The 25,561-nt window shown below is 38.2% G+C and overlaps 1 protein-coding gene across 1 annotated transcript in view; it reads right to left on the bottom strand.

Moving 5' to 3' along the window:
- Positions 1-4,383: 4,383 nt before the first annotated feature.
- The window catches only part of LOC308707278 (heparan sulfate glucosamine 3-O-sulfotransferase 3A1), a 35,022-nt gene continuing 13,844 nt past the window's right edge, over positions 4,384-25,561 (bottom strand). Inside the window, exon 2 of the mRNA XM_081393604.1 lies at positions 4,384-7,268. Within this exon, the coding sequence (XP_081249730.1) occupies positions 6,647-7,268 (622 nt within the window). The 3' untranslated portion in view covers positions 4,384-6,646. The remainder of the gene's footprint in view (positions 7,269-25,561) is intronic.

Raw genomic sequence — 25,561 nt, 5'->3', positions numbered from 1 at the left:
ACGGCACCAAACGTTACCGGTCCTACTCGACCTACTTTTTTTTTAATGCAGTTAATTCCTGAAGGATAAAATGGAAGTTCCATAATTATTAATTTTTTTCTAAATATATATATATCGGATTATGGAAATCAAATGAGATTGATGGACCTGCAGAACAAAAAGAAACCTCTGTAAGCCAGAAGCAGCTCCCAGACGCCTTTTGAAAGTTTTCGTCCTGCTCCCTGTCTCTCTTTGAGACTGCTGTTACCTTGTTTTTCTGAGCATTGGGTGGAAATCCTCATTAATATTTCCAAAAAAGCTGCAAATTTCTTTGAGAGTTCAGAGCAATATGAAGTCTTTTAAAGAGGTTCTGCTGTTTTCCTTCAGAACAGGTGTGTTAATATTTCAAGTGTTAAATGGGACGGTCGCATGCTCTCAAATTGGCCAATTTTGTCCATTTTATTTCCAGACTGGCACTTGAAAAGAAATCGCTCTGTAAACAACATATTTCCAGTAAGAGTGACATCTGTTCATAAAATACCTCTTAATCAGATCTTAAAAGAAACGGTCTGTTTCATGACAACGACAAATGACTCTATTAAACGCAGATTTTGATATGTTTACCCAGGGCGTTTGGCCTTGAGCTTTGCTTAATTTGAAAATCACTTGCTCTTTTGTGTGGACTGTACATTCACACGAAGATGAAACAAAACCGTTTAAAAACCCATCCCAGGCGCGGGGCTGAAAAGCTCTTTTATTAATACAGGCTTTAGGCTGTGCTTTTGAATCGTGTTTGCTCAGATGATTATGAAGATTAAGCGCTGTTTCTGAGATCCAGGGAAAACAAAGTGCAGATCCCCCTGATCGCCAACCACAGGCCGACTGCTCCGTGTGTGTGTGTATACGCACGATATAATGTCAGAAAAGTTGCATGTGCGCGTTGTAGAGACCACCATCACTTTAGAGCATCAAAGGTGAATACTGATCCCCTCCACATTCTCATTTACATTGCATGACCTTTTTAATGAACCGTGCACGCAACATCTGTACTGGATACCTTTACCGGTCTCAAATACCTCTTCCTTATTTTCCTGTCCTAAACGTTGTGGACTTTGTAAAAGTAGATTTGCCTTTTGGCACTTTATCTCTTCACCTCTTCACATGCCGCATGCGACTGATAGGCTATCTTTATTCACTGTCTCAGAGGTGAGCCGGTGAATGTGGAGCTATTTGATGAAAACAAAACTAAATCAGCTCCTAAATCAGAAACCACCTACAACAACTGCAAAACTTGAAACAGAAGTTATATCAAAATGTATGGATAATATAGAGCATATAATGTCAAATACATTACAGACCATTTAATGCAGAGCTTCTTTCCTGGGTAGATGAAGGTGTAATTGTCTTAGAATAGTCAGTGTTATTTTAGTATCATTGAGACACTATTACTATTTTTAATATTTTGTTTTCATTTTAATTTTAGTTGAAGTTTTAGTAATTTTAATATATGCGTGTGTGCGTGTGTGTGTGTGTATGTGTGTGTTGTGTTTGTGTTGATTTGGATATTTTAAGAAACAGCCTGAATTATATTAGAGTTTATTTTGCAGTTTATTTAAATAGCTGAATTATTAAATGAGTGACGTGTTTTTTTGTTTGTTTTTTTATTATTATTCATTTATATGTTTAAGAAAAATTCTCCTAGACAAGTTAGAAAATTCCCCTCACAGCAAATATTGCCCCTTGGTAAAAGATAAACTTTTAATATTGCTATCTGTGTCCAATTTTCTCTGTCTGTCTTATTGCAGAACACATGGTCTTGCTGAGGCAGGATGAGTGTGTTATCAGGGCTAACAAGAGACTGAAAGGGGGTAATTGTGCACAAGTCACTACACACAGGTGTCTTCACCCTCCCAGTGTTGAGCTGACACAGGCCCTCGCTGACAGCTGAGGACAGGTATAGTGTTTTGTGTGTGTGTGTGTGTGTGTGTGTGTTTGTGGCCTTCATTTTCAGAGCCTCACTGTGCCACTGTCGTTACTATGCAAATGCAGCTTAGATGGTTAAATAGATTAAAGAAAATCAAATATGACATCATTGAAATTCAAATATGACATCATTGAAATTCAAATATGACATCATTGTTAGAATGTTCAGCATTTCAAATCTGATCAACAGCAATGCAAAGGCTGGAATGCACTACAAAACTTTTGCCCAGATTTTGCCCCAATTTTCAGTCTGGCCTTGTTGACGCTAGTTACGGAAAGTCTGCAGATTTCTGGCAGTCAGAGTTGATAGATTTTTGGAAGAAATTATTATTTGTAACCCTCATTTTGAACTTCTGTCTAAAATGATCTGTTTTTAAGTGGTGGCTCCTTTATGGCGTGTCTGTAAACAGCCACTGTTATGATTGGCTGACATCGTTGCATAGGAAAACGTATCAACACCTCCACGCTATTGCACGTGAGTAAGTGTTTTGAAAACATCATCCATATAAAACCGCAATTTACAGACAAAGCATTATGAAATAATTCACAACTGCTGTCTGATCCAATACAGCTGACTACTTCATATGTCAACAAAAGTGTCTTTGCAAACTCTCCGTTACATTGTGCCTCATTTACAAAACAATCTGCAGTCAAATGCTCCGAATAAACACATAAACGCATAAATGACTTCATGGCCCCTTTAAGATTTTAAAATCAGTTGTGAGGTGTATTCCAGCTTTAAAGGGTTAGTTCACCCAAAAATGAAAATTATGTCATTAATGACTCACCCTCGTTCCAAGCCCGTAAGACCTCCGTTCATCTTCGGAACACAGTTTAAGATATTTTAGATTTAGTCCAAGAGCTTTCTGTTCCTCCATTGAAAGTCAATGGACGGCATAGTGTCCATGTCCAGAAAGGCAATACAGACATCATCAAAGTAGTCCATGTGACATCAGTGGCTCAATCTTAAGTTTATCAAGCGACGAGAATACTTTTTGTGCGCAAAAAGTAAACAAAAATAACGACTTTATTCCACTATTCATTTCCTTCTCTCTGGGCCTCGAGTGAGTTCACGTAGTGTTTTTGCGTAGCGCGTCTGTGTTGTAAGATATTTAAAATATCTTAAACTGTGTTCCGAAGATGAACGGAGGTCTTACGGGCTTGGAACGACATGAGGGTGAGTCATTATTGACATAATTTTCATTTTTGGGTGAACTAACCCTTTAAGTAGAAGATTTTCAAATGCAAGTTTGCAAAAATTAAGTTTGCACAAACTGAACTAAGGCAGAAATTCTGGGAATGGGAGTCTATATGTGAATGGTTTTGAATTGATTACAGAAAAGTCGGCTGAACTTGAAAAATTGTTTGCAAATCAGTATGATATATTCCCAGTTATTTGAGAAACTTTTACATCATACAAAGCATTGTAGATTTACAGTGATGGATGATTATTTTGACATTTGGATTATTGCATGTGTTTAAGCACTTGTGGGCTCATTAGTAAGTTCTCAGTCCATAAATTCGACAGCTTTATATAGATAGTCCTTGATTAGGATTGTGATGTGGTTGAGCTGAACAGCTGGAACGGAGTCTAAGAAACCCAACCTGTGGAATTTAATTTTGATGCGAGTCAGGTTAACACACGGTTTAAGTTAATAAAAAACGCTGTCAGATTTAAGTTCATAATGAACACTGTCAGATTCCAGCCTGGCTGCACGGTCTCTTTTTAAACAAACGCACGGAGTGGATCGACGGGACTCGGGGGAGCACTGAGGCCAGCGATGAAAACGAAAACAAACGAAAGCCAAGGAACGAGGGATTGGTGGAGAGCTGGTGGCTGTCAAGAGCCTTAAAGCGGAGGTACATTTGCAAGTGATAAACTGAGAGAGCGAGCAAAAGATAAAGGTTGGGTTAAAAATCCAATTTCTCCTCAAGAGGTTTATGTGGTTGCCAGTGCAAGTGGACCATCCAAATATGTCTTGCCGTCTCCGTTTCCAGCGGTGCTCGACAAATGGTCGTTAACCAGCCAAATTAGAAAAGCAAACTCCCGACAGGCTTATGCACAATCCAGAAAATAATAAACCCACAATGAGGAGCATCTTCTGGGGGCCTCGAAGCATCCTGGAACTGTCTGGCGTGGACAGAGATAAGCTAAGACAATGAGGCTGGATGGAGCAGGACAGATAGGACAGAAGCCAGTGGAGGATGAGGGCTGCTGTCTGCTGCCATGGTCTTGAGCCTTTCTGGAGCCACAAAACACTGCATTTTGATTCTTTTTTATAATTTCATTTATGTAGCATTGACTAAGAACCGAGTGTCATAATTGTGAGCTAATAAGCTCTGTATTTAGGTTATTATTGATGTAGGATTGCAAATAGAATCACAGTCTGGGAAATGTTTGTCATTTTTTTTATTAAAATTGTGCTTTATAAAATCCATTATTCAAATTAAATAAACATAATTATAAAAGAATAATGTCATTGATAATATTGCAAAGGAAAAAAATGTATTCACTCCCTCTGAACTTAAAGGTGATGTGTGTAATTTCTGCACCACCAAAAGCAAAAGGAAACAAATAATAATGACTTTTTAAGTTTCTAAACAGGTAAACCCACCCCAAAGTTTTTGAGGAAACCAACCTATGGATGGCTTTTTTAAAGGTGGGGTTTTAAAGCATTTTCACACTGAAAACTTACACAAATCACCTTTAAATTGAGTGTCACCCCAGTCACCTTCACGGCCCAACTGGTCAGCCCCGGAGGAACTTAGGTTTTGGCGGGCCTAAGTCCAAGTCAATTCGGGTGACCAGTTGGAAAAGGGCCGCTGAGCTCCAGGGCCTTAACAGCTGATGCCTAAAGCCCACCTGGCCTCACCCTGGTCGGTGAGAAGAAATCAGGGGTGCGTTTCCCGTACAACTATATAACTCGCTGCTTAACTACCATAGTACGATGCATCGTTAGAGAAATCAACTAGCTAGTCACGACTGTTTCCCGAAACCGTATCGTTCAACCACGTTGGTTTATGACGTCTCGCACGTGGTGGACTAATAACTTATTTTAATTAATCTGTTTGAGATCGAATTAACGCTAGATTTTGTCATATAAGTTACAGACATGGCATCTGAAGACCATTTCAAATTTTTCTCAGTTATTTTGCTTTATTAACAGACTCAATATTTGGCTCGTTCTTACATAGTAGAGCACGTTCGCACATGCGCAGTCTTCAAAAACGGTGCTTTAAATCTCTTGACAAACTAAAAGACGTAAATTACATTTGTATGTATTCTAAATAAATAACACGGGTTGTACTGAATGTCAGCTTGCTTATTTTGCTAAAGATAAGGATTTATTCAGTCTACATCTCATGCAAACTAGAAACTATGCTTCTAACCACAGCTCGAAAGCTGTCGTTCCAACCACACAAGTTTGCGATGCTGTTTGCGAATGTTCGTTGGAACGATGGTTTCGGGAAACACCAAATCGTTGAACTATGCTGATAACGACGGAACTTGCGACCATAGTTGGCTAACGTTGCTTTTGGGAAACGCACCCCAGATTATTTCAAATATGACCGCGATGGATCATATGAGGCATTGAAACACTATTAAGTGTCTTAAAGGCACTGCTGCTTTGTAACAGTGTCTTTCTCTCTCACACACTCACATCATTCACATAGCTTTAAATGGACTCTTAAAAGCTTGCCATCCAGTCAAATCACAATTTGGACAAATATGTGTTTGTACCAAAAAAACTAACCCGGGGGAAATGCCGTTGCATTCTACATGTTTACTTCATTGGCAGCCCTATTGTTGTCTTTTGATCCGTTGACACAAGGAATATTTTTTAAATAACAATGTTTCATAAATCTCAGTGAACTGGATGGTAAACATTTAAATGTGCACATTTTTAGACCACATTACATTTTTTGAAAAGGCATTGTGTTATATGGTTCAAAATACAAAAGAAATCACCCCTGCACATGCAAAAAAGTGAAGGGAGGTGTTTAGTGAAGATTAAAAATATGTAAACTGTATATGTGTACATATATTTTTTAAAATAAATACATTTAAAAAAATACACATTTTTATTGGTTTGATATTTTCTTCCAAATAATTGCAAAGCTATATAAGCAGCTATTGTTTTTCTACTTTAAATATGGCAGAAGGACTAATCTGATCTCCAACTCAAAACATATAATTCACATTTCAATGTCCAAATGCATAGTTCTAGAGGGATCTCTTCAGCTTTCAGCTGTCTCTCTTAGGTTCTCTTACGGTACAGTATGTGGCCGTTGAAATGACAAATATAGCAAAAACCCAATGGTAAAAAAATAAATAAATAAATGCCCACACTATTTATCAACAAAGGCAATGTTTAACTCTCTTTTTGTCTGATGAGGATGTAAAAGGTCAAAATGTCACATTTGAATCTGGAATCTGAATAGCAGTGTGAGGACATTTACTCTTGTTTCTGACATTTGTTCAAAGTTCTGTACCTAACTTGAGTTGGATGTGGACTTCCCTTTACAGTTTTGCTCTAATTTCTGCCAGATTGGGCCAATTTTGGGCTATTTTTTTTTTTTTTTTCCAGAGAAAAGAAATTATCATAGTTATGTTGCTGGTGAGGTCACAGTAAGGTTGTTTCTTCCTTTTTCCAACATTCAGGGTCTATCTCACGGTCTACTGTTAGTCATCCCATCCAAATTTCCTGCCAGTCATCTGGTAGAACTTCATGTTGAAAGGCCTGTAGAAGTCTCGAAGTCTCTGCACGACCTCAGGGTCAATGTTTGGGTGGGTCCGCCCTTTGGTTTTACCCAGGCAATGGGGCTTGCTGCTGCCCTCGGCCTTTTTGAGACAAGGGAAGCCCTTGGTCTGGTTGAAGTAGAAGTGTTTGTCTGTGATGATCCTCTTGAGCCCCAAGAAGTCCTGCACGCGGCCCAGCTCTCCGGCCGGGTCGCTGATCAGCCGTTCTCCGCTCACGAACAGGATCTGGCTCATGGGGAAGAACTGCAGCCAGTTGTCCAGGTGTTTGGCGTAGATGCCGATCTGAATGGCGCTCCACGAGGTGTCGATCAACCCTGTAGTCCTGTTTTTGAACGTCAGGCTCTCAAAAGTAGGAATGTCAGGCTTCTTGGACAGTGTCTGCGTGTAGTCAGAGATGGCTCGTGTGACGGGGTCCCGGACCACCACGATCAGTTTGGTGTCGCGGGACAGGGCGTAGATCCGGGCCGGAGCCTCGCGGGTCACAAAGTAGCTTGGTGTTTTCTCCATGGTGATCTGGCCCTCCAGGGTCTTAGGCATCAGGTCTCTGTAAAGAAACAGAGATCAGTTGATGAAATTATAGCAACAGTTATGCTAACAGCCAATATGTACACTACTGGTCAAAAGATAACGGTGTATATATATATATATATATATATTTGTATATTGTCATGACTCATGATGCATATTTTTCATCATTTTACAATATTTTGTCAGTAGTTCAATTGGTAAACTGTATCTAAAGCTTTGTTCTCTCTCTCTAAAACAGCATCTAACACTCAGAGTTCTCAAAGTTGACCTCTGTTCATTTCGGAGAGAATGACTGCTTTTCTCAGAGGCTCTTAGTGCTAATTGAGACTCCATTAGACCATCAGGCAGTGACCTGAACATCACATGACCCTAGACCCCGTCTTCTATCATATTGGTTTCTTTCCCTTTGTAGCACATTTACTAACAAGACAAATTATTCACTCAAACTGCAAGACAGTGTATCTTTCTGCTCATGCTGGCTTTTAAGATAGTCCTCTCTTAAGAAAAACAACCATTTGTTTTGTTTCCATTACAACCCAAGCAGGGGCATGTGATTTTTCTCTTGTGCTTTGCATTCTAGCCCTTTCAGATCTTGAAGAGGAAGAAAAGAGTCTAATCTGTTCGTCCATGCCGCTCTCACTCTCTCTAAGCCCTCTGCTCTCTAGTGCCTTCAAGACACTGACCTGAACCAAAGAGGATAAAAGCAGTGGATTAATGATTTACAGCCCTGCACTCCACCATTTAGAGCCTCATAAGGCCCGTTTGCTTCAAATTCAGCCCGAGTGCAGAATGCAGCCCTCAATTATTTATCTCCCTCCACTAGGGGGTTTAGGCCCTGACAAAATGGCCTCCCTCAACCCCGATGTCAGTTTATGGGCTGTAATGGCATTAGTGGTCCGGGGTCAGTAGCTTTAGATAGCCCTTTAGGTCGCTCTGAAAAAGGTCCTTATTTTTCATCGGCAATTGTATTTCTTGTCACATGCCACCACAAATTCATGCCTCCTGGTAAAAACAAGAGCCCAGCGACTATCCAGCATGTAGCAGCGAGTGTTTATGTGCTGTGCAGCTGGGCTGCTTCGCTCAAGTGAACATCGTAGGTTGCTGATTGAGTCGGGCTTGCAGCACTCCCACAGACGGAAGTTGTTACTGGAGCACAAATTAAAGTGGTGATGTAACACACAGCAAAACTTTTTGCTTGCATATTAATAACTTGTTTTTCCATTTTCACTTTCAGTGGTCATCAGCTAGGGGTTTTAACCACCAGCTACACAACTCACCACCTATACAAAATCCCAGGTACTATTATTGCTTGTTTTTTTTTTATTTGCTTTTAGTTATTTATTATTCTTTTATAGTGTATTAAAATGTGCAGCTCTTATGCTAAATTACCTGACAAAGTGTAATGTACTGTAAATGTAATTGTCTCATCATATTGTTTTGCATTTAAATGTGACATTAATGAATTTGTTTGTTTGTTTGTTTATTCATTATAGCATGCATGTACATATTCTGTTTGACAGGTTTACTGAACTACCTAAATGTACTACTAAATGTTTCTAAATATGATGCAAAGTTACAGTACACTATGAAGCCAAAAAGACAAATGTGCTATATATATATATATAATTCATGTGGTGTTGTTAAGAATTCAACACAATTTAAGTAAGCCGTATGAGCTCCACATGTGAATTTGTGACTAATTATTGATGGGTAGATTCCTAATGGCCAGGTGGGCCCAACTTTCTGATGTGGCATCATATCCTGCAGGTTGTAGGGGCATCAGGGACAAACTTTGTCCATTGCAAAATGCACAACATTGCCTCTATTATGAAATAGACATGAGCTTGGGCCAAACGTAGCATTTATATTTAATAAGTTGCATCCTTCTTGTTGTCAAGGCAAAGTAGTTGTGCTGAAAGTAAGTCCAGGTACCACAATTAATTTAAAATAGTGGGTATGGAAACTCTATACAGGTGTCATTTTTTGTTACTTACTGCGTTTCAAAGGTTTGGGGTCAGTGATTTTTTTGGTCTTATGCTCACCATGGCTGCATTAACTTACTTCAAAATATAGTAAAAACAGTAATAGTGTGAATATATTATTAAACTTAAAAATAACAGTTTTCTATTTTAATATATTTAAACATGTTAAAAAGCTGAATTGTCAGCATATATAATTAAATACAAATATATATTTTATAAATATGATTTTCATTTTATTGCTTCCCTCCCTAGCTCAACAGTGCCCATATGCTTCAATATCATTCTTTCATTTTACTGAAAAAAAACAAACAAAAAAAACCTGCTTGCAGACTTTCTCCTTATCTGTTCCAAGGATGAATGGAAATCATAGAGGTTTGGGAACACCATTAATAAATCATGACAAAATATTCCTTTTAGGGTGCACTAACCCTTAAAAATATGAAGAAATTAGTAAGACGGGAATCATCTTTTGGGATGCGATTGTTTGAAATAGACCAGCAGTCAGGATAAATCTTCTTTCTGTCACAGCACAAGGCCATTTCTCAGACATTAGAGCCCATAGAGAGTTTAAAAGTTAAACAAACTCTTGTATCAAATGATATAATTGAGAGAGAGAGGGGAGGGAGAGCAGGGAAGACATAGCGAAAGAGAAAAGATGGACAGCTTTCACAGCTTTACCGTTCTCTGAGGGACAGTATAAAAGGGAGGGTGCTAGAGAAAGAATATTTTTCTCCATTCCCTGGCAAGGGAGAGTGAGGCTTTCTCTAACAGATGTTTATTGGCGGCGCAAATGATGTAACACTTGAAGTAGCGTTGCCTCCGAGCACAAATGATTTACAGTCCTTTCAGAGCAGTGTTTGATGTCTTCTTCACGCTGTATGAATATGGCTCCCTGAACACACATTCAGCCATTTAATACAGGCAGAAAGCTTCAGCCATTAAACACATCCGGTTCATTGCAGGGTCCGACACGTAGCGATCCAACTGAAGAATATCAGCCAAATGTTTTGTCTCATATGCAGACAATGAGCTTTAAAGGGACAGGTTCACCCAACAATATAAATTGTCATAATTTGATGTTTCAACCTGGATGACAATTAAAAACGATGCAAAAAGGACCTTACAACTATTACAACATACAATCTAAGAGAAGTAGAGATATTTGATTCACGGTTTTCATGTTTGAGTCACATATTTTTAAATAATCATTCGGTTTTTGAGTTCAAAACAGACTCAATAAATAATCTGGTTGAATTACCCACTTATTGGAGGGGAAGATTCATTGTAATTTACTTAAATTTAGATTTCTGTGTCCTTTTTGAAGCCTGAAAGCTTAAGTTCATCAATTTCACTGAAAATATTAAACAAAATTAAACTGCTCCACAGCAAGAAGAAATTCACACCAGTTTGGACAACGTGAGGGTGAGTAAATGATCACAAAATTTTAATTTTTGAGTGTACTATCCCTTTAAGAAAAGCAAGTTACATATATATTGGAATTCATGTCCAAAACATGTCCACATTTTCATAATATTACAAGCTGCATGAAAAAATTTAGAACAAAATGGCTTGAAAAGGCACTATATTGCACAAATTCATTTAACCTTTTCTTAAAGCATTCTGCTCCATTTGTGTTTAATACAAATGAACTGCTGCCAAGCATCTCTCTCCATATCAGGCCAGATTTACGTCTTCCTGCTGTAGTGCAAGTGTGGCTCACGGGGACAGACGAGGGCACAGCGAGTCAAACGGGCGGTAATCACAAAAGGCACGGGGGTACAGAGGCCACACCGCTGTAGATTCATGTCTCCCCATAGAGAGGTAAAGCACCCATAAATATCGTCCACAACTCCACGCTGGCAACCAGGGCAGATAATTGTCAGATAATTGGCTCAATATTTCTAGCCTCTGGCCAGACAGTCTCTTTCTCTCATTCTTTCTCTTTTTCTCACAGCTGAACTCTAGTGGAGGTCAATGGAGTGTGTCTGTGATTTACAACGACCGTCACAGTCTTAGCGTGTGCGAGTCTATGTGTTTTGAAATAACACAAATTAACTTCAACTGTCTGACTTTGTGACCCTGTCAGCCGGTACTTTATGTAGCTGCGATGGTTCACCTGTCCTGAAGCGGCCCGAAGTTTGCGAGTATATGCGAGAGCGAATCACTTCTGACAGACAGCAGAGCAGGTGAGTGCTGGAAATGATATGTGTTTCCACTCCGAGATCACTCAACCATCAAGAAGGCTCTGGCTGTTGTGAAAGGCAAAAGCTTTGCAAGCTGTTATTGTCTGACATGTCTGTGAGATTTTGTTATTTGCCATCCACACAGTTTAGTGGCAGAGAAGTGTAGATTTGTCATCTATTGTAGTTTTTTTCACTTCACTTTTCAAGTGTCTTGCACTTAAGGCAAAGAGTGAGATGTGTGTGTGAGAGGTTGTGCATTTTGCTTAAGCAATACAGATTGTATTAGAGTGGCGAAAGTCATTGCATCATTACCATTACACAGATCTCTGGAATACTTGGTTCTGATTGGTCAATCACAGCATTCTGCAGTTAAATATTTGTATATATTGCAATGACTGCTAAATCACATAGTTAAACAGGCTGTGATAGGCATCGTATTCCTATAGGTAGATATGGATCAGCTGATGCGAGCTTGACTGACGTGATCTGCCAGAACTAATGATTTGCTTTATCACAAAATAATAAATAAATAATAAAATAATTATTTAAATATTTTTTATTTAGTTAATTATAATAGATAGATCACATTAGACTGACCAAACATGACCATCCAAAGGTAAGGTAATTCAATTTGAGTTTAGGAAAGTGCAAAATTAGCAAAAAAAGCTCTGGAATTCATGCTCTTGGATTTATAGCTGCAGGGAAATCTGCAGAAAGGTTTACTATATTTCGTTTCATAAAGCGAATAAACTGGATAAAACTGTAGGGACATATTTCTCAAGGAGACTAAATATGGGAGATGAAATTTGAAACAAATGGCTCATTTCATGACATATTCAAGAATGTGTACACACACAAAGATTTTTTACTGGTACCTTAATTCAGTCAGTGATTTAAACTCCTGTCATAATCCAATAAAATCTAATTTAGGCATTTGAGCAAAGTTTCCAGACCACACACACACACACACACACACACACACACACACACACACACACACACACACACACACACACACACACACACACACACACACACACACACACACACACACACACACACACACACACACTTTACTTTATTCAAAGCACGGTCAAAATGGGCCAGTCCAAGTGCACACTGAAAGAAAGTTTTTTTTGCTCTACTTTCACTGTAATAGGAATAATGGGGTAGCCTGAATTCTTTATATGCCTACAAAAATTCTATATTGAACGCTATTTATTAAACCTTATTTTGGACAAATAAATCTGTCCACAGGATGTGTGGTAAAGTGTTGGTTTGGTGTGTTGCAGGTGTTTTCTTTCTTTCTTTCTTCCCCCGTTTCTACACCAAGTACCTTAGCACAATTTCGTAAAATTTTTATAGAGTTAGCTTTGCAGTCTGTTCTTATAAATATATCAGCAGCATTTTAAGCACAGTGTGGCTTTCTCTGTCGCTCTCTCTGTCTGCGTCTCTCTGTGCCTTGAGTGAGTCCCAAGTTTATTGTGTAAGAGAGGAAAAATAAGCAGTATCTCTGTGGCAACCTTCTTTTGAATAATTCACCCTCTCTAACTGTAGAAAATGATGGGATGGAATGAAAGAAAGAGAGAAACCACACTCTGTGCCATCAGAGGATGAACATGCTTTTACGTTCCACCGGTTAAAATCCACACCCACACACACACACACACACACACACACACTCACACACAGACATGAAAAACCTCTTCTCCTCCTTACGGCCTTCCGTTACGAGATGGGAAACTTTAATGTTGCATTTGCTTTGAGGGAAAACCCTGACCGCTCCTCTGATCCTCTTGGCAGCTAAACTGGGCTGTGGATTGAAAAGTGAATGCTTGAAATGAGCCGAGTGTGGCTGAAGACATTTGTGGATTTATAGTCCTGATCCCCCACCCCGCTGCCGTCGCAGAAACAGACCAAACAGCACGGGTTACTAGAGAGGCATTTCATGCATTAGTGTGAGTGTGTGCAACTGGAGGATTGTCTGTGTGAGTGTGTATGTGTGTGTATGTAGTTATGTTCAGGATAACATACTATAGTGTAGTATGCATACCCTGACCCTGTACTGTAGTTATGTATGCATAGAATATCCTTAATTTTCCAAAATGTGAAGTACAGCACAGTTTACTGCTTGGAATACTGTATGCCACAATAACCCTAACCCTAACCCCTAACCTGACTTGACTTGACCTTGACTTGAATGATCAAAGAAATTACCACTATGATTTTCAGCATATCTTTAAGTTATCATGGGATCAGACTGCCTAAGATATATTGGAGTATTATAATGGATTCTACACCCCTGGTCACTTTAATAATTGAGATGCAAAATAAATCTTTGCATATGCGTGTCCAAGTGTGTCCGGGTATGTGCATATATGTGTGTGTTTGTGTGGTAGGCTCAAGCTAAAGGCTTTGGTGTACGTTTGAAACTACACTTCAGCATAGCATCTGCATTACTTTTTAATGTTTTTCTGACCCACTTGTTTCTGAGTTGCAAAGTCACAGTCATGGGAGTTACAGACCAAATTATTCTTAAAGGTGTTAGTGTCTTACTTTCACTCTTCTTTTTCAGCAAATTCAAGAGGATATCAAGAACTTAAAAGACTGATAAGATGCCTAAACTTAATGCCAAGCCTCATTTTTAGAGGTTTTGTATTCCCTGAAGATCAGCTTAATACCCAAGTGGTGCTGGTTCTTCCAACTTGTCCATGTAGAAGTATGATTGTAACAACTTTTTCAGTAAATCTGCATTTGAGGTACTGAAAATTCATGTCAAATGTCTGGTCAAGTGAAAGTGTTTAACTTAATCGTTTCACTAGGGTGCAGGACACCATATGTTTATTAAGAGTCAGCACCGAATGAAAAAAAATAAAAATGTCTGTGTGTTTGATTGCTGAGCTGTGCAGAGATTAGTTAACTTTAAACGGCCTATTCTTTAGTATATCCTCTTCCATTTAAGCCCTCCGTTAAGAGGCAATGATTTTCTGCCAGGTTCAGTCTTTCTGCCAGGCGTGGATACGATCCCTCAAGAGGAAGCTGGGGACGATTAGACGTCTGTTACACCAGACCTATTAAAAATCCCCCAGTAAGAACCACATAAGGAAAAAAATAACAAAAAAACTTGACCTCTGCAAAACAACAATCACTTCATCCACATTCCAGACTGTTTGATTTCACAGTATTTTATCTATAACTCCTTAACTTTATTGATAAGGTCCAGGTATACAGAGAGATGTACAGTAACTATATATAATTAGATATGATTACAGAACAGTGAAAATATCTCTTTGTGTATTTTTGCTAAGTGACTTTATACTGCTAGTTCCAGGCACTTTTTGATGATACTAGCACATTTACACAGAATCTTACTAGATTTGCTGTAATACGTCGTCAGTTGGAAAAATCTATACAGATTGTACATTCGGGCTCAATACAGAGAGTGATTGTTTTGTATGTGCAGCTCAATTTAAGCTCAGCTCAGTTTAATTTATTATTTCAGTTTTCGATTGTCAGTTCTTTTTTATTTTTTATTTTCAGGATTTTATAATTTATTTTAATATTAGTATTTTTGTGCTTTCAAAGATACTGTTAAATGATATAATTCAAATAACATCTGTAAATTTCTCAGGTTCGGGCAAGTTATCTCGTGGCATTTTCATGTTTGATTTAAAATTGTAAACCTTTATTGAAACCTGTATTTTGGCCACTTTTAGTTTTTAGTTAGTTTTTGGATGCATGAAAATAAACTTTGACTTAATTAGCAAAAATGTATTCACAAATACACGCTTTTTTATGCCTGGCATGCTGAACCAGAAACACACATGCTGTGACCACATTATGTTCTTCTGTGTTTTCTACAGCTGAGGTGATCAAACCCAACACATATGGCAGCCATGCTGCGGTGATGCTCGCAGTATCATTAGTCTGGCACTCCTACAGTGAAATCTGCAGGTACTTGCTTCTTCTAAATGACTTTCAGACCTCTAGTACGTCTGCATATGCTCTCTATTATAACAGAGGCTCAGAGGATTCGCTCCACATGTCAGAGTTCTTCTTGTTAGTTGTGACGCTGTGGGTGAGAGACCTGCACTGACTGCTAGTTCAAGTTGTGCTCTAGGCATTACTGTGATGTTTTGCTTGGTATTTTACCCCTTCTGTGTTCTCTATGAGGGCTCTAATATCATTGCCAGTGGGTTTTGACCCCTCTGTCTGCAGATGCAGTATGCAGAGTAAAGAATCAGGTTCTTCCAACTCTAAATTCTGATTAGCCTGCAGTACTGTTGAAAAACATTACTCCATTCGGTTGTAAATTCTGAGAATGTGGACTTTTTGCAAGTTTCATTCTTGACGGTTTTGGATATAAAAGAGGTACCCTGAAGCAGACACTTTGTGGAAAGAGCTTGCACCGACACATCTGCTGTTATAAACAACCAGTGAATAATTTAAACAATAGCCATACAATAGCTTTCTGTGAAGTACAGACTTAAATTTATGCCATTATTCATTGATAATATTCACTTCCAGTGAGCTATTTACCACTGCGAACAGAACATTGAGTCAGTGAGTTCAACTCGAAAACTGGATCAGACATTTAGTCATTCATGAATAGATAATTCAGGCTGTATTTGTGACAGAATCAACCATTGGAACAATATGACTCAAAAGAATAGTTTGGTCGTGAATTTCACATTGTTACTTTTTTCCTTACAGTTTTGGCCTATTCCTCACGAGAATTGTATGGCTTCTAAAGACGTAGTATATTTAGCGTGAGTCATATAGACTACTTTTTAAAAAGTGTATATGATCGTTTTATGGTGCTTTTGAGTCCTTTTTGAAGCTTGAAAGCTTTGGACCCCATTGTAATTGCATGGAAAAACTGTTAAATTTCTCCTGTTATATTCCTCAGAAGAAAGAAAGTAACTCATATGTGTGACATTAGGGTGAGTAAATTATGACAGAACTGTTATTTTTGGTTGAACTATTCCTTTAATCTGTAGTCGACAATTAAAAAAAGTAGTCATGTAGAAAGTTGGTCTCAGAGAGCCTCATTTGTATCGCGAACATCATGAACGAAACTTGCAAAAAAGATTATTGAGTCTAGTCCACGTTCTGAGATTAGGACAAGAAGAGATGGTTCAGCATTCTCCCAAGGAGAGAAAATCATCAGAGCCACTATAAATCAAACTGGGTGAAGATGACATGAACAAGCTGCTCTGTGCTCAAACTCTCCTCTTTTGTGTGTTGCTCTGGTAACAGAGCTATAAATTAGACACTGTGCTCTCATTGCTTGTCTAATATGGACCAGCAGTTCTGAAACCAATGCCCTATGGCTGTGAAATAAGTCCAAGAGGCTCGTTCATCATCGGGATTTTTTAATCTGTTGAAATAGAGACTGATGTCACCGTTTGCTTCTGAGTTCACTCCCGGATCACTCTGTGTTTGCTGCTTCAGTAAAACTGAAGTAATAAAAGTTAATGTAAGTATATGACTTAATAACTAATAGTGTGGGGTATGCTTGTGTGAATGCAAATAGGGCCAGCACATGAGTGCACACTCACACACCACCAATGCTGTAAAGAAGGGAAATCCCAACTCAATTCCCGGCACCTGGTCCTCCCACAATATAAGATCATGTAGAACAGCAGCTGAATAAAGGCAGCCATTGTTCTGCTCTAAAGGCACCAAAACCTGTCTGTGGACAATGGTTGGTCAAAAGTTTGGGGACAGTAAGATTCTTTTTTTGAAAGAAGTCTGCATGATCAAAAATACAGTAAAAACAGTAATATCATAAATTAAATTTTATTCCTGTGATGGCAAAGCTGAATTTTCAGCATCATTACTCCAGTCTTCAGTGTCACATGATTCTTCAGAAATCATTCTAATATGCTGATTTGGTGCTCAAGAAACATTTCTGGCACCAAACAAATGAACGGTACTGTAATAATTATAGCCACTGTACTACTGATTATAAAGTGTTTTATAATTGTGCCTTGTTTGAAATGTGATTTAGTATGATATAGAAATAATAATAGTAAACTAGTGCATTATTATTGGGATATAATTATAGTATAACGTCATATAAAATAGATGCAAACAAACCAACCTCCTTGCATTTGTGTTGTGGGCGATATTAACCGAAAACTCGTGGTCTTTGCCTCAGCAAAACTTATATGTTGCTATGGTGTTTTGGGTTGTTTTTAATTTACTGCTGTCCATGTGCTTACATTTAATAAATAACCTACTTTCTGAATACATTCTACAAGTATGCATGTTTGTAGTAGAAATACAGTCTGGACATTTCTTTCATGTTCAAATGGTCATTTATAAATATGAATACTCCTCTCCAATAACTTAGTAAAACATCCATTGATGGAAAAGCATTGGATGTGCATTTAAGAATCCCAGTGGATGTCATTTGGTTATTTTTCTCCTCCTGTTTTATGAATACTATCTCGGATAGTTTGGCGCCTAACTAAAAGAATGAACAATAATGATAGTAGTTTGCTAAAACTTCAATAAAAAACACCAGAAAAAGTATGCCAACCCTGCACCTTTTGATACTATTTTCAACATACTGTGATTTGAAATGTACTAATCTATAAGCTTGCATACTATGTTAGATATAGTATGCCGATTGGGATGTCGGCCTGAGCTATTATATGATATGTACGTCTAGCCCATTTTGGACACAAAAATCATACAGAAAAAACCTGTTTAAACAATCTAAAGCTGTGCAGGGTCAACCTGGTAATGGTATATCTACAAAAGCCAGAGGTTTAATTCCTTTTTATATTATAATACAGACGTTTTGGTGTCTGCACCATTTTTATTGACCTATTTAGACCAATAATATGAGCTAGAAGGAGGCAGAGGCCGACTAGTGCGGTTTGGGAATGGATGAAAGTAGGGAAAAGGGAAGATGATAAAAAAAAAGAAGTCTTAGGGATGAACCATCAAGCACTTTATGGAAGAGTGAGGAGCAAAGCTGATTATACAGAGTCTGCTCTCTCCCTAAGTCCCTCGCTGGTTGTCTTAAACTTTTCTTCTCTTACTGTAAGCTATAATCTTTATTTCTTCCTTGTTTAATTTCTGCTCTTTCATCAGCCTTACTTGCACTTTGCTGTCACTCTCTCTCTCTCTCTCTCTCTCTCTCTCTCTCTCTCTTCTTCCTGAGCTCTTTCCATGTGATTATACTTGAGTCTGTTCTTCACTCAGTCTCTGTTCCTCATCAGTTCTCTCTCTCTCTCTTTCCATAATACTCTTATACTTTGAGCTCTGCTAACACAAAAGACTCCCATCCTGCTCTGCCTGTCATGTTGCCAGTTCACTCACAGCTCTTCCCTGCGCTGCTACAGCCTGCCATCATACAGACTTCACAGCTCAGATTAGCATGTTTAAAAATGCCATTTTATCCCATGCTTCATATAAACTCATTACAGTGCTTGCAAGGCAGCACATAGATTATTATTGCTTAAACATTCTGGTTAGGGGTTTGTTTTAAATTTTAAATGTTATTTTTCATTTTCAGTTTTTTTTTTATTTATTCATAGTTTTTAATTAACTATTTATTTATTTAAATGCATGCATAAATATTTTATTTTCGCATACAACATTTAGTATTCAAAAAAAGCCAAAAAATGTCAATAGCATTGGTTCACAACGTCATTAGTTCTCAAGTGCATAGTAACCATCTGTCATAATGTTGAACCTGCGCAATAGGTAATATTTGCATACTGAATCACAACTGGTCTTCTTTCCTGCATGTATTTGCATACTGAATTAAGATCTTTCTTTTCTTTATTACATCTATTTAAAACCAAAGTTTAACCCTAAAGGCCCGTACACACCGGGACGAATATCGGCGCGCGTTATTCGCCAGCGTTTTTCAACGCGTTTTTGGTGTTCACACCCAAGCGATTTTCGCTGACGATGAGCCGAGTGAACATGCAAATTCATTCCCTGACATTAGATGGCGCTTAATACCACTCCATAACAGTTCTCTTTTATCAAGTTTTTTGTAGTCGCTGTCGCGTTTGTCATAGTTCTTTATGTTCCGACACCAACGAGACCAGCAGCTCTACAATCATCTTGCCTTGCATCTTCCTCGTCTTATTTCTTCCCGGCAGTGTTTAGATGCTACTTGGTGTATATCTTCTTCGCCGTTACGTATGTGTGCTCGGCAAGACCGTTTTGTGTTTGAGCGGATAGTTTTTGACGCGGCGCGTCAAACCAAAAAAACAAACCCGAGGCGTTTTTTTTTAAAAATGACGCTTTTATGCGTGGCGTTTTTCGCGTCGGTGTGCACACTCACATTGGCGCCCTTTGTTTAGTCACGAGGCGTTAAACGACGGCGAATATCGCGCGGGAAATTCGTCCCGGTGTGAACAGGCCTTAAGCTTACATTAAACTTTCTACCTAAAACGCCTATTTTTTTTGCTGCCTTTCCTTCAGGAAATGCAAATCTAGTTACATATACTCTCATATACTACATTCTACAAGGATTTTACTAGCATGTTCAGAAACAAAAAAACCCCAGTGTGGTTGCCTGTCACAAGGCCGATTATAAGTCTGTTGCTTTAAATATTTGATGGGATTTCGTCCCCCTTTCCTCTTACATATTGGGCGGAACAAGTAATGTGCCTCGTAATAATGTGTTAGCACTGTAATTTATCCGAACGAGAAGTGTGAAGAAAGGCAGGAGGGCTAGAAAATGGGGAAAAAAGGGGAGGGCTAATGTGCTATTTCCATTTTGGAGGCCTTTTTTTGCATTAGCCATTAAGTAAATAGCTCAAGGAAAAATGGAGCTGCGTGCACCTCGTTCAGATCCTGCAGTGGCTGAATCATGTGGTACAGGTGACCGTGACGGTAAAATGAAAGAACTGCGCTATCTGCGGCAGTTGAATTAGTATGTTTAATATGCAGGGAGATTGAAATAGAGGGGAAGAGATGAGTAGGGAAATGAAGAAAGCCTTTGTGGTTTGTAACGTGTCTGAACTGAGCAGTGGTTGGACTGGGCTTGAACCCAGATTCAACAGAACCAAAAAATATGCGGTGAACCCTGATAAAAAGAAATATCTGTCCTGGGAGAATAGAAACATGTAGAAATACCTCTTCCTTTTTCCTACAGAGAAGGAAAATCCATACCGCTGGGTAGAAACGGTCCTTTTGCTGATAGGAGGTGTGACGGAGGGTGTTGTGAAAAGCTGTCAACAACGGTTAGGTTTCCGACGGGACTGTTATTTAAATGAAGAGGAGAAGATGAGGAATGGATTACAGAAGGATGCTGTTGTAGGACTTTAACAAAAGACCTATTGAGAACTTTCCCGTTGTCTTGAAACAAAACAGAAAGATTGGTTTTTGATAGAGTGACTGTTTGGAAAATATGCCACTTCTGCAAACAAGAAAAACAATGGAAGAATTTAAATTTCGAATGTTGGCAAGCTTAGGGGTCATGGAGCCTGTCCCGGAAAACAAAGGACTGGTAATTTTAACACAAACTGACAGAAAAGTATCTGACATCTATGTGAACGATGAAGCTTCTTTCGGTGGTGTATTTATACACAATCATAGTTATCTGTCTTAAAACTAATGTGCTTATTTCAAAAACAACTCTTGCTAAACACACTTATATTCAAAGCAACACTTCATGGCAGTGATTATAAATGAAGAGTTGTCTGTGTCGGGCTTAATGGCATAAAGGGGTGTTGGGGTAGGCCGTCCCGATATGATAACTCGCCTAATCAATCAGAGAGATTTTATACTGATGCAATCGCTCCTCAAAACGCATTAGCATAATGGGAGAGTGCTGAAGGAAGATAATGTGTGAATTTTTGGGGAATCGAGAGAGAGATTGAGCGAGGAGGCCATGCTTGAAAGACAAATGCCCAGCACACACCAAACAAAGTCTATGAATAAAAACGGGGCGTGAAAAGAACGATTAGAGATTGAAATGGATTATAATGAGGCCTGGATCACTGTACGAGCATCGCTTAAGGAAAACACATTTGCCAAAATATAGAGAGTAAAATGCGTATTAGCTGCATTCATATTCTCGGTGATTTAACATCTGATATATAATGGCATCTGATTTGCATATACATTAGCTATCACGAGCAGTGCGATGTATGAAAATTGCAGAGGAGGCAGTTGGTCATTTACGCACAGTTTGAGGCAGCAGAGGTGAGTAGATTAAAAACAAATGTGTGTGTGTGTGTGTTTTTTTTTTTTTTTTTGCAATTATGCGGAAAGCATTCTGCCAGCTCTAAATCTTTCAGTGCTGTAGTTTAAAGAAGCTCCGCATCAGTATTTGTGTCAGTGTGAGAAAGTGATGACAGGTAAATGAGCACTTAAAAATGACATTGACATTTACACATCCTCCACATCATTAACACATTTCCACATATTTAAATCTGTTACGTCAAATATGGTGCAGTGTTCAGCCCAATCTTATGAGAAGGCAAGAAGCTGTGTGATTTTAGCACAAACAATGTGGGACAAGTTATTTGCAGGGTCAAAGGTTTTCTAGGTTTTCTAGGACTTCTGAGTCCGTTCTTCCCTCTTTTCTGGGCAGATGAAGTGATTAAGGACCTCATGGTCTGATCTGGCTGTATGTCGGAACATTGATGTGTGGGATTGTCGTGTGCTTAGAGGATCATTATGTGTGGTGGGAGGGCCTGATGCCTCGTTTGTGTTAATAAAATGTCTCAGAAGAGTTTGTGTAATAGAATTATGGTTGTTGCGGAGACTCTGAGGGACCTCAATTAAGGTGATAAGCAAATGAAAATGAATCACCCACAATGGTCCGCCTGTGTACAGTAAACACCGGAAGGAAACAGGAAGGGATCTGACTGAGAGATTTTTTTTTAAAAAAAGGACATAAATCTCTATTACAGCATTTTCCCAAGCTATTTTCCCAAAGGTCTCTTGCTCCGAACAAAAAGGAGGATTTCAAACTTCCTCAGAGATAAAATGAGGAGGAGTAATAAATACTTCCAGAAGACTATGGCTAAATATAACTTGAGTTATGTGAGTTTGATAAACTAATGTGGATAAGAAAAGGCCAGTTCCTCTTGAGTTGATCATTCGAAGCACTGCATTTTGATTTCACCCTCTTCTAATGTAAAACTTGCTGTTGTGACTGTGTGTATTTGCATGCCACACTTAAAATGTATTTCAATAACAAAATATCTAAGAAAGTGGCACCTGAAGACAAATTAAGCCCAAGCTTTTCTCAGAACTAACATTTTTCCTCTTTGGTTCTAGCAAATTAACCGCAGATGTTTTTCATCCAACCCGATCTCACAGCAATTCGTACGTATTTTACAAGGTGGCTAATTCATACGAATTCATACGACCTCAATTTGTATGATTTTTGCTAAATCGTACATATTTTACGATTTGCCCAATTCATATGAATTCATACGAAATGAAACCTACCCATCACTAGGGTTTAGACAAATCGTACGAATTCATACGATTTAGCCACCTTGTACTCACTCGTACTAATTGGTATGATAGCATTGAGTTCATCACATTGATTGAACCTGACAACCAGAAGATAAAATATAAATATTGTGATGCTTTAAGTAAATATATTTTTTTTATAATAAATCCCATTGGTTTTTATATTTTAAATCTTTATAATAAATTGGTTTGATTATTTTGATATTTTGTTAATGACATTAATAGATTTGTAAATGTGTCTAAAGTGTCCAAATACTTTCTGTGACCTCTATATACAGTGAATTGTGGTCAACAGTCAATGTACAAACAAATACAAGTAATAACTACTTGTATTTCAGCAGAGACAGCGGAAACGTCAGTACTTGAGACAGTAGCTGAAGGGTGTGTCTTTCAAAAGGATGAAGGAATGAGAGATTTGAAGGACCTCAGAGGCATCGCAGTTCTCAGGGTGTCCTGTTTCAGGAGGATGTCATAAAAAACAATCTTTTCCTGTCTCATCTGTCCAAGCTCTTTAAAAATGCTGTCACACTCACTCTCAAAAGAATGACATAGATACAGTACTAGTGTGCGGCCTGAGTGTTATTAGGGTCAGGTCGTGAAGGGGTCATACAAGCTAGTGGTTGATTTTTGTTTTGAGTACTGGACAAATGAGGAACTAGTTAAAAATGATGATTTAAATTTATTTTAATTAAATTTATTTTCAGCATCTACTGTAGAAGTAGTTTAGTTTATTACCATTCAAGTAATTGAAAGTGAAATGCAGGAACACTTCCTTGTCTCACATTGCTTAGGAAAACCTGTAATCCTGACTCATGTTATGTTGCACAAAGTTGGGATACTTAAAGAAAATTTTGCAATTTTGTTTGGTGTCCTGAAAAACTAGGGAATTTCAAGTGTGACTGAAAAAGTCATGGCAATTAATAAAATCATAAAACGTTATGGAAAAGTCATGGATATTTATATATTTTTTCTTGCTCTGAATCATTTCTTAAGCAAGAAATTACTCCTTGTGAGTGCGATAATCTAAAAAATTATTTTTTAAAAAGCTTTTACAAATCATAAAAAATACTGGAAAAGTCATGGAAATATTGTCTATATACACTTTATAGACTTTTTGTGAGTATGATCTCTGAATTTTTTTTTTTTTTTAATCCCTGACTAAGAAATGACTGGAAAAGTCATGGAAATTCATTGGTCAGAAAATGTGGAAACCCTGTAACTAAAATAAGTAGAAATCAGTCTTAGTGTTTAATCCTTCCCTTTGGTATTATCTCCCTTGCTCTGTTTTTTAACAAATACAGCACCTTTTTATTGCAAGTATAATCGATGTCCCATAAATGCTTCATTTTTCACAAACAAGAAAGCAAAACAAGCAAAGAAGTGCTTCTCCTCCATCACTTAGACAAGGCGTTCTGTCAAAGTTCCTCCAGACTATTTTATGGCGAGTCAAGGCTGGTTCCATTAGCAATTAGAAGTGTTCAGTTTGGGACTCATTAAATTACTGGACCTCGTCTGAGGAGTCTGTGGTTACAGTATCCATCACAGGCCTACACTCTATCTTTATGCAAAAGAGCCAAGCTCTGCCAGCGGGCTTCATTCGTCAGTGCTCCGGTGCCAGAGTGGGTCACTCTCTCCTGATGACTGATTTGTCTGCCAGCCGTACTGACTTGTAGGGTGAGCTTACGTCTCGCTGAATGTATATTCATAAAGAGGATGAATGAATTCAACAAACACATATGCACACGTTTCATGTTATTTGTCTAGATTTTGAATTATATGCAGAACAACGTCTATTGATCCTGAAACGAGTCCAGTAAAAAGTGTGCAGTGTCTCTTTGGGAATTATGAGACTCTTTAAATAACAGCAGAGATCATCTCTTGAAATGTCTGCAGAATACGTAAGAACAAAGGAAAGAATGTTGGAACATCTCAACCTGCTAATTATGCATCATAAATCCACGGATATTGCGGTAAGGATTATATGGTATTCAGACTAACACCTTAAACACCGAAACATGGTTTATTGCACCGTGTGCAGACTTTAACATCTGTATGGTGCTTGTATGTTTAGAGAGACGGTGGCCACCTGAGAGATTTAACCACAAGAATAAGGATGAATACAGCATTCATAGGTGAGTTATATATACACCACAGAAGTCTCTCTTTCTTTCTGTTTCGTGTGTTTGTATGGGAGACCAGCCCAGTTGTGCTGAGACTGCCAACCCTCAAGTGTCTGTTACTGGAGCTGTGGTGTGCACGAGGCTTCTTGCATGTTTCTGTAACACTGGATTAGACTGCAACTGCCATGATACATTTCCCAAATTCATTTCCAAAGGCAAAACAATATGCCTTGGACACGAACACATCAATGGCTAAAAATAAAAGCAATATGTGCAGATATTGTGGATTATGTTGCCTGTGATTGGGAAATAAAGCAGAATTATGTCCAGGCTAATATCCATGTGTTATTTGATAATACTGCTACTGAATTTATAGTTCAAGAGTTATTGTTATTATGAGAACTTGAAGATAGCCTTCAGAATATTTAGCTTTTAATCTAAAACTAATGGAAAAATACTTTATCACTAATAAAATAATAAACAATACATTAACCCATTTAATCCCACCGGTCACAATAGTGACCGTAAAAAAATTTTCATTTCTAAGGCTATAAAAAT

Source organism: Scardinius erythrophthalmus (assembly GCF_964197995.2).
Source record: "Scardinius erythrophthalmus genome assembly, chromosome: 18".
NCBI lineage: Eukaryota > Metazoa > Chordata > Actinopteri > Cypriniformes > Leuciscidae > Scardinius > Scardinius erythrophthalmus.
This window is presented reverse-complemented; position numbering and strand designations above follow the sequence as displayed.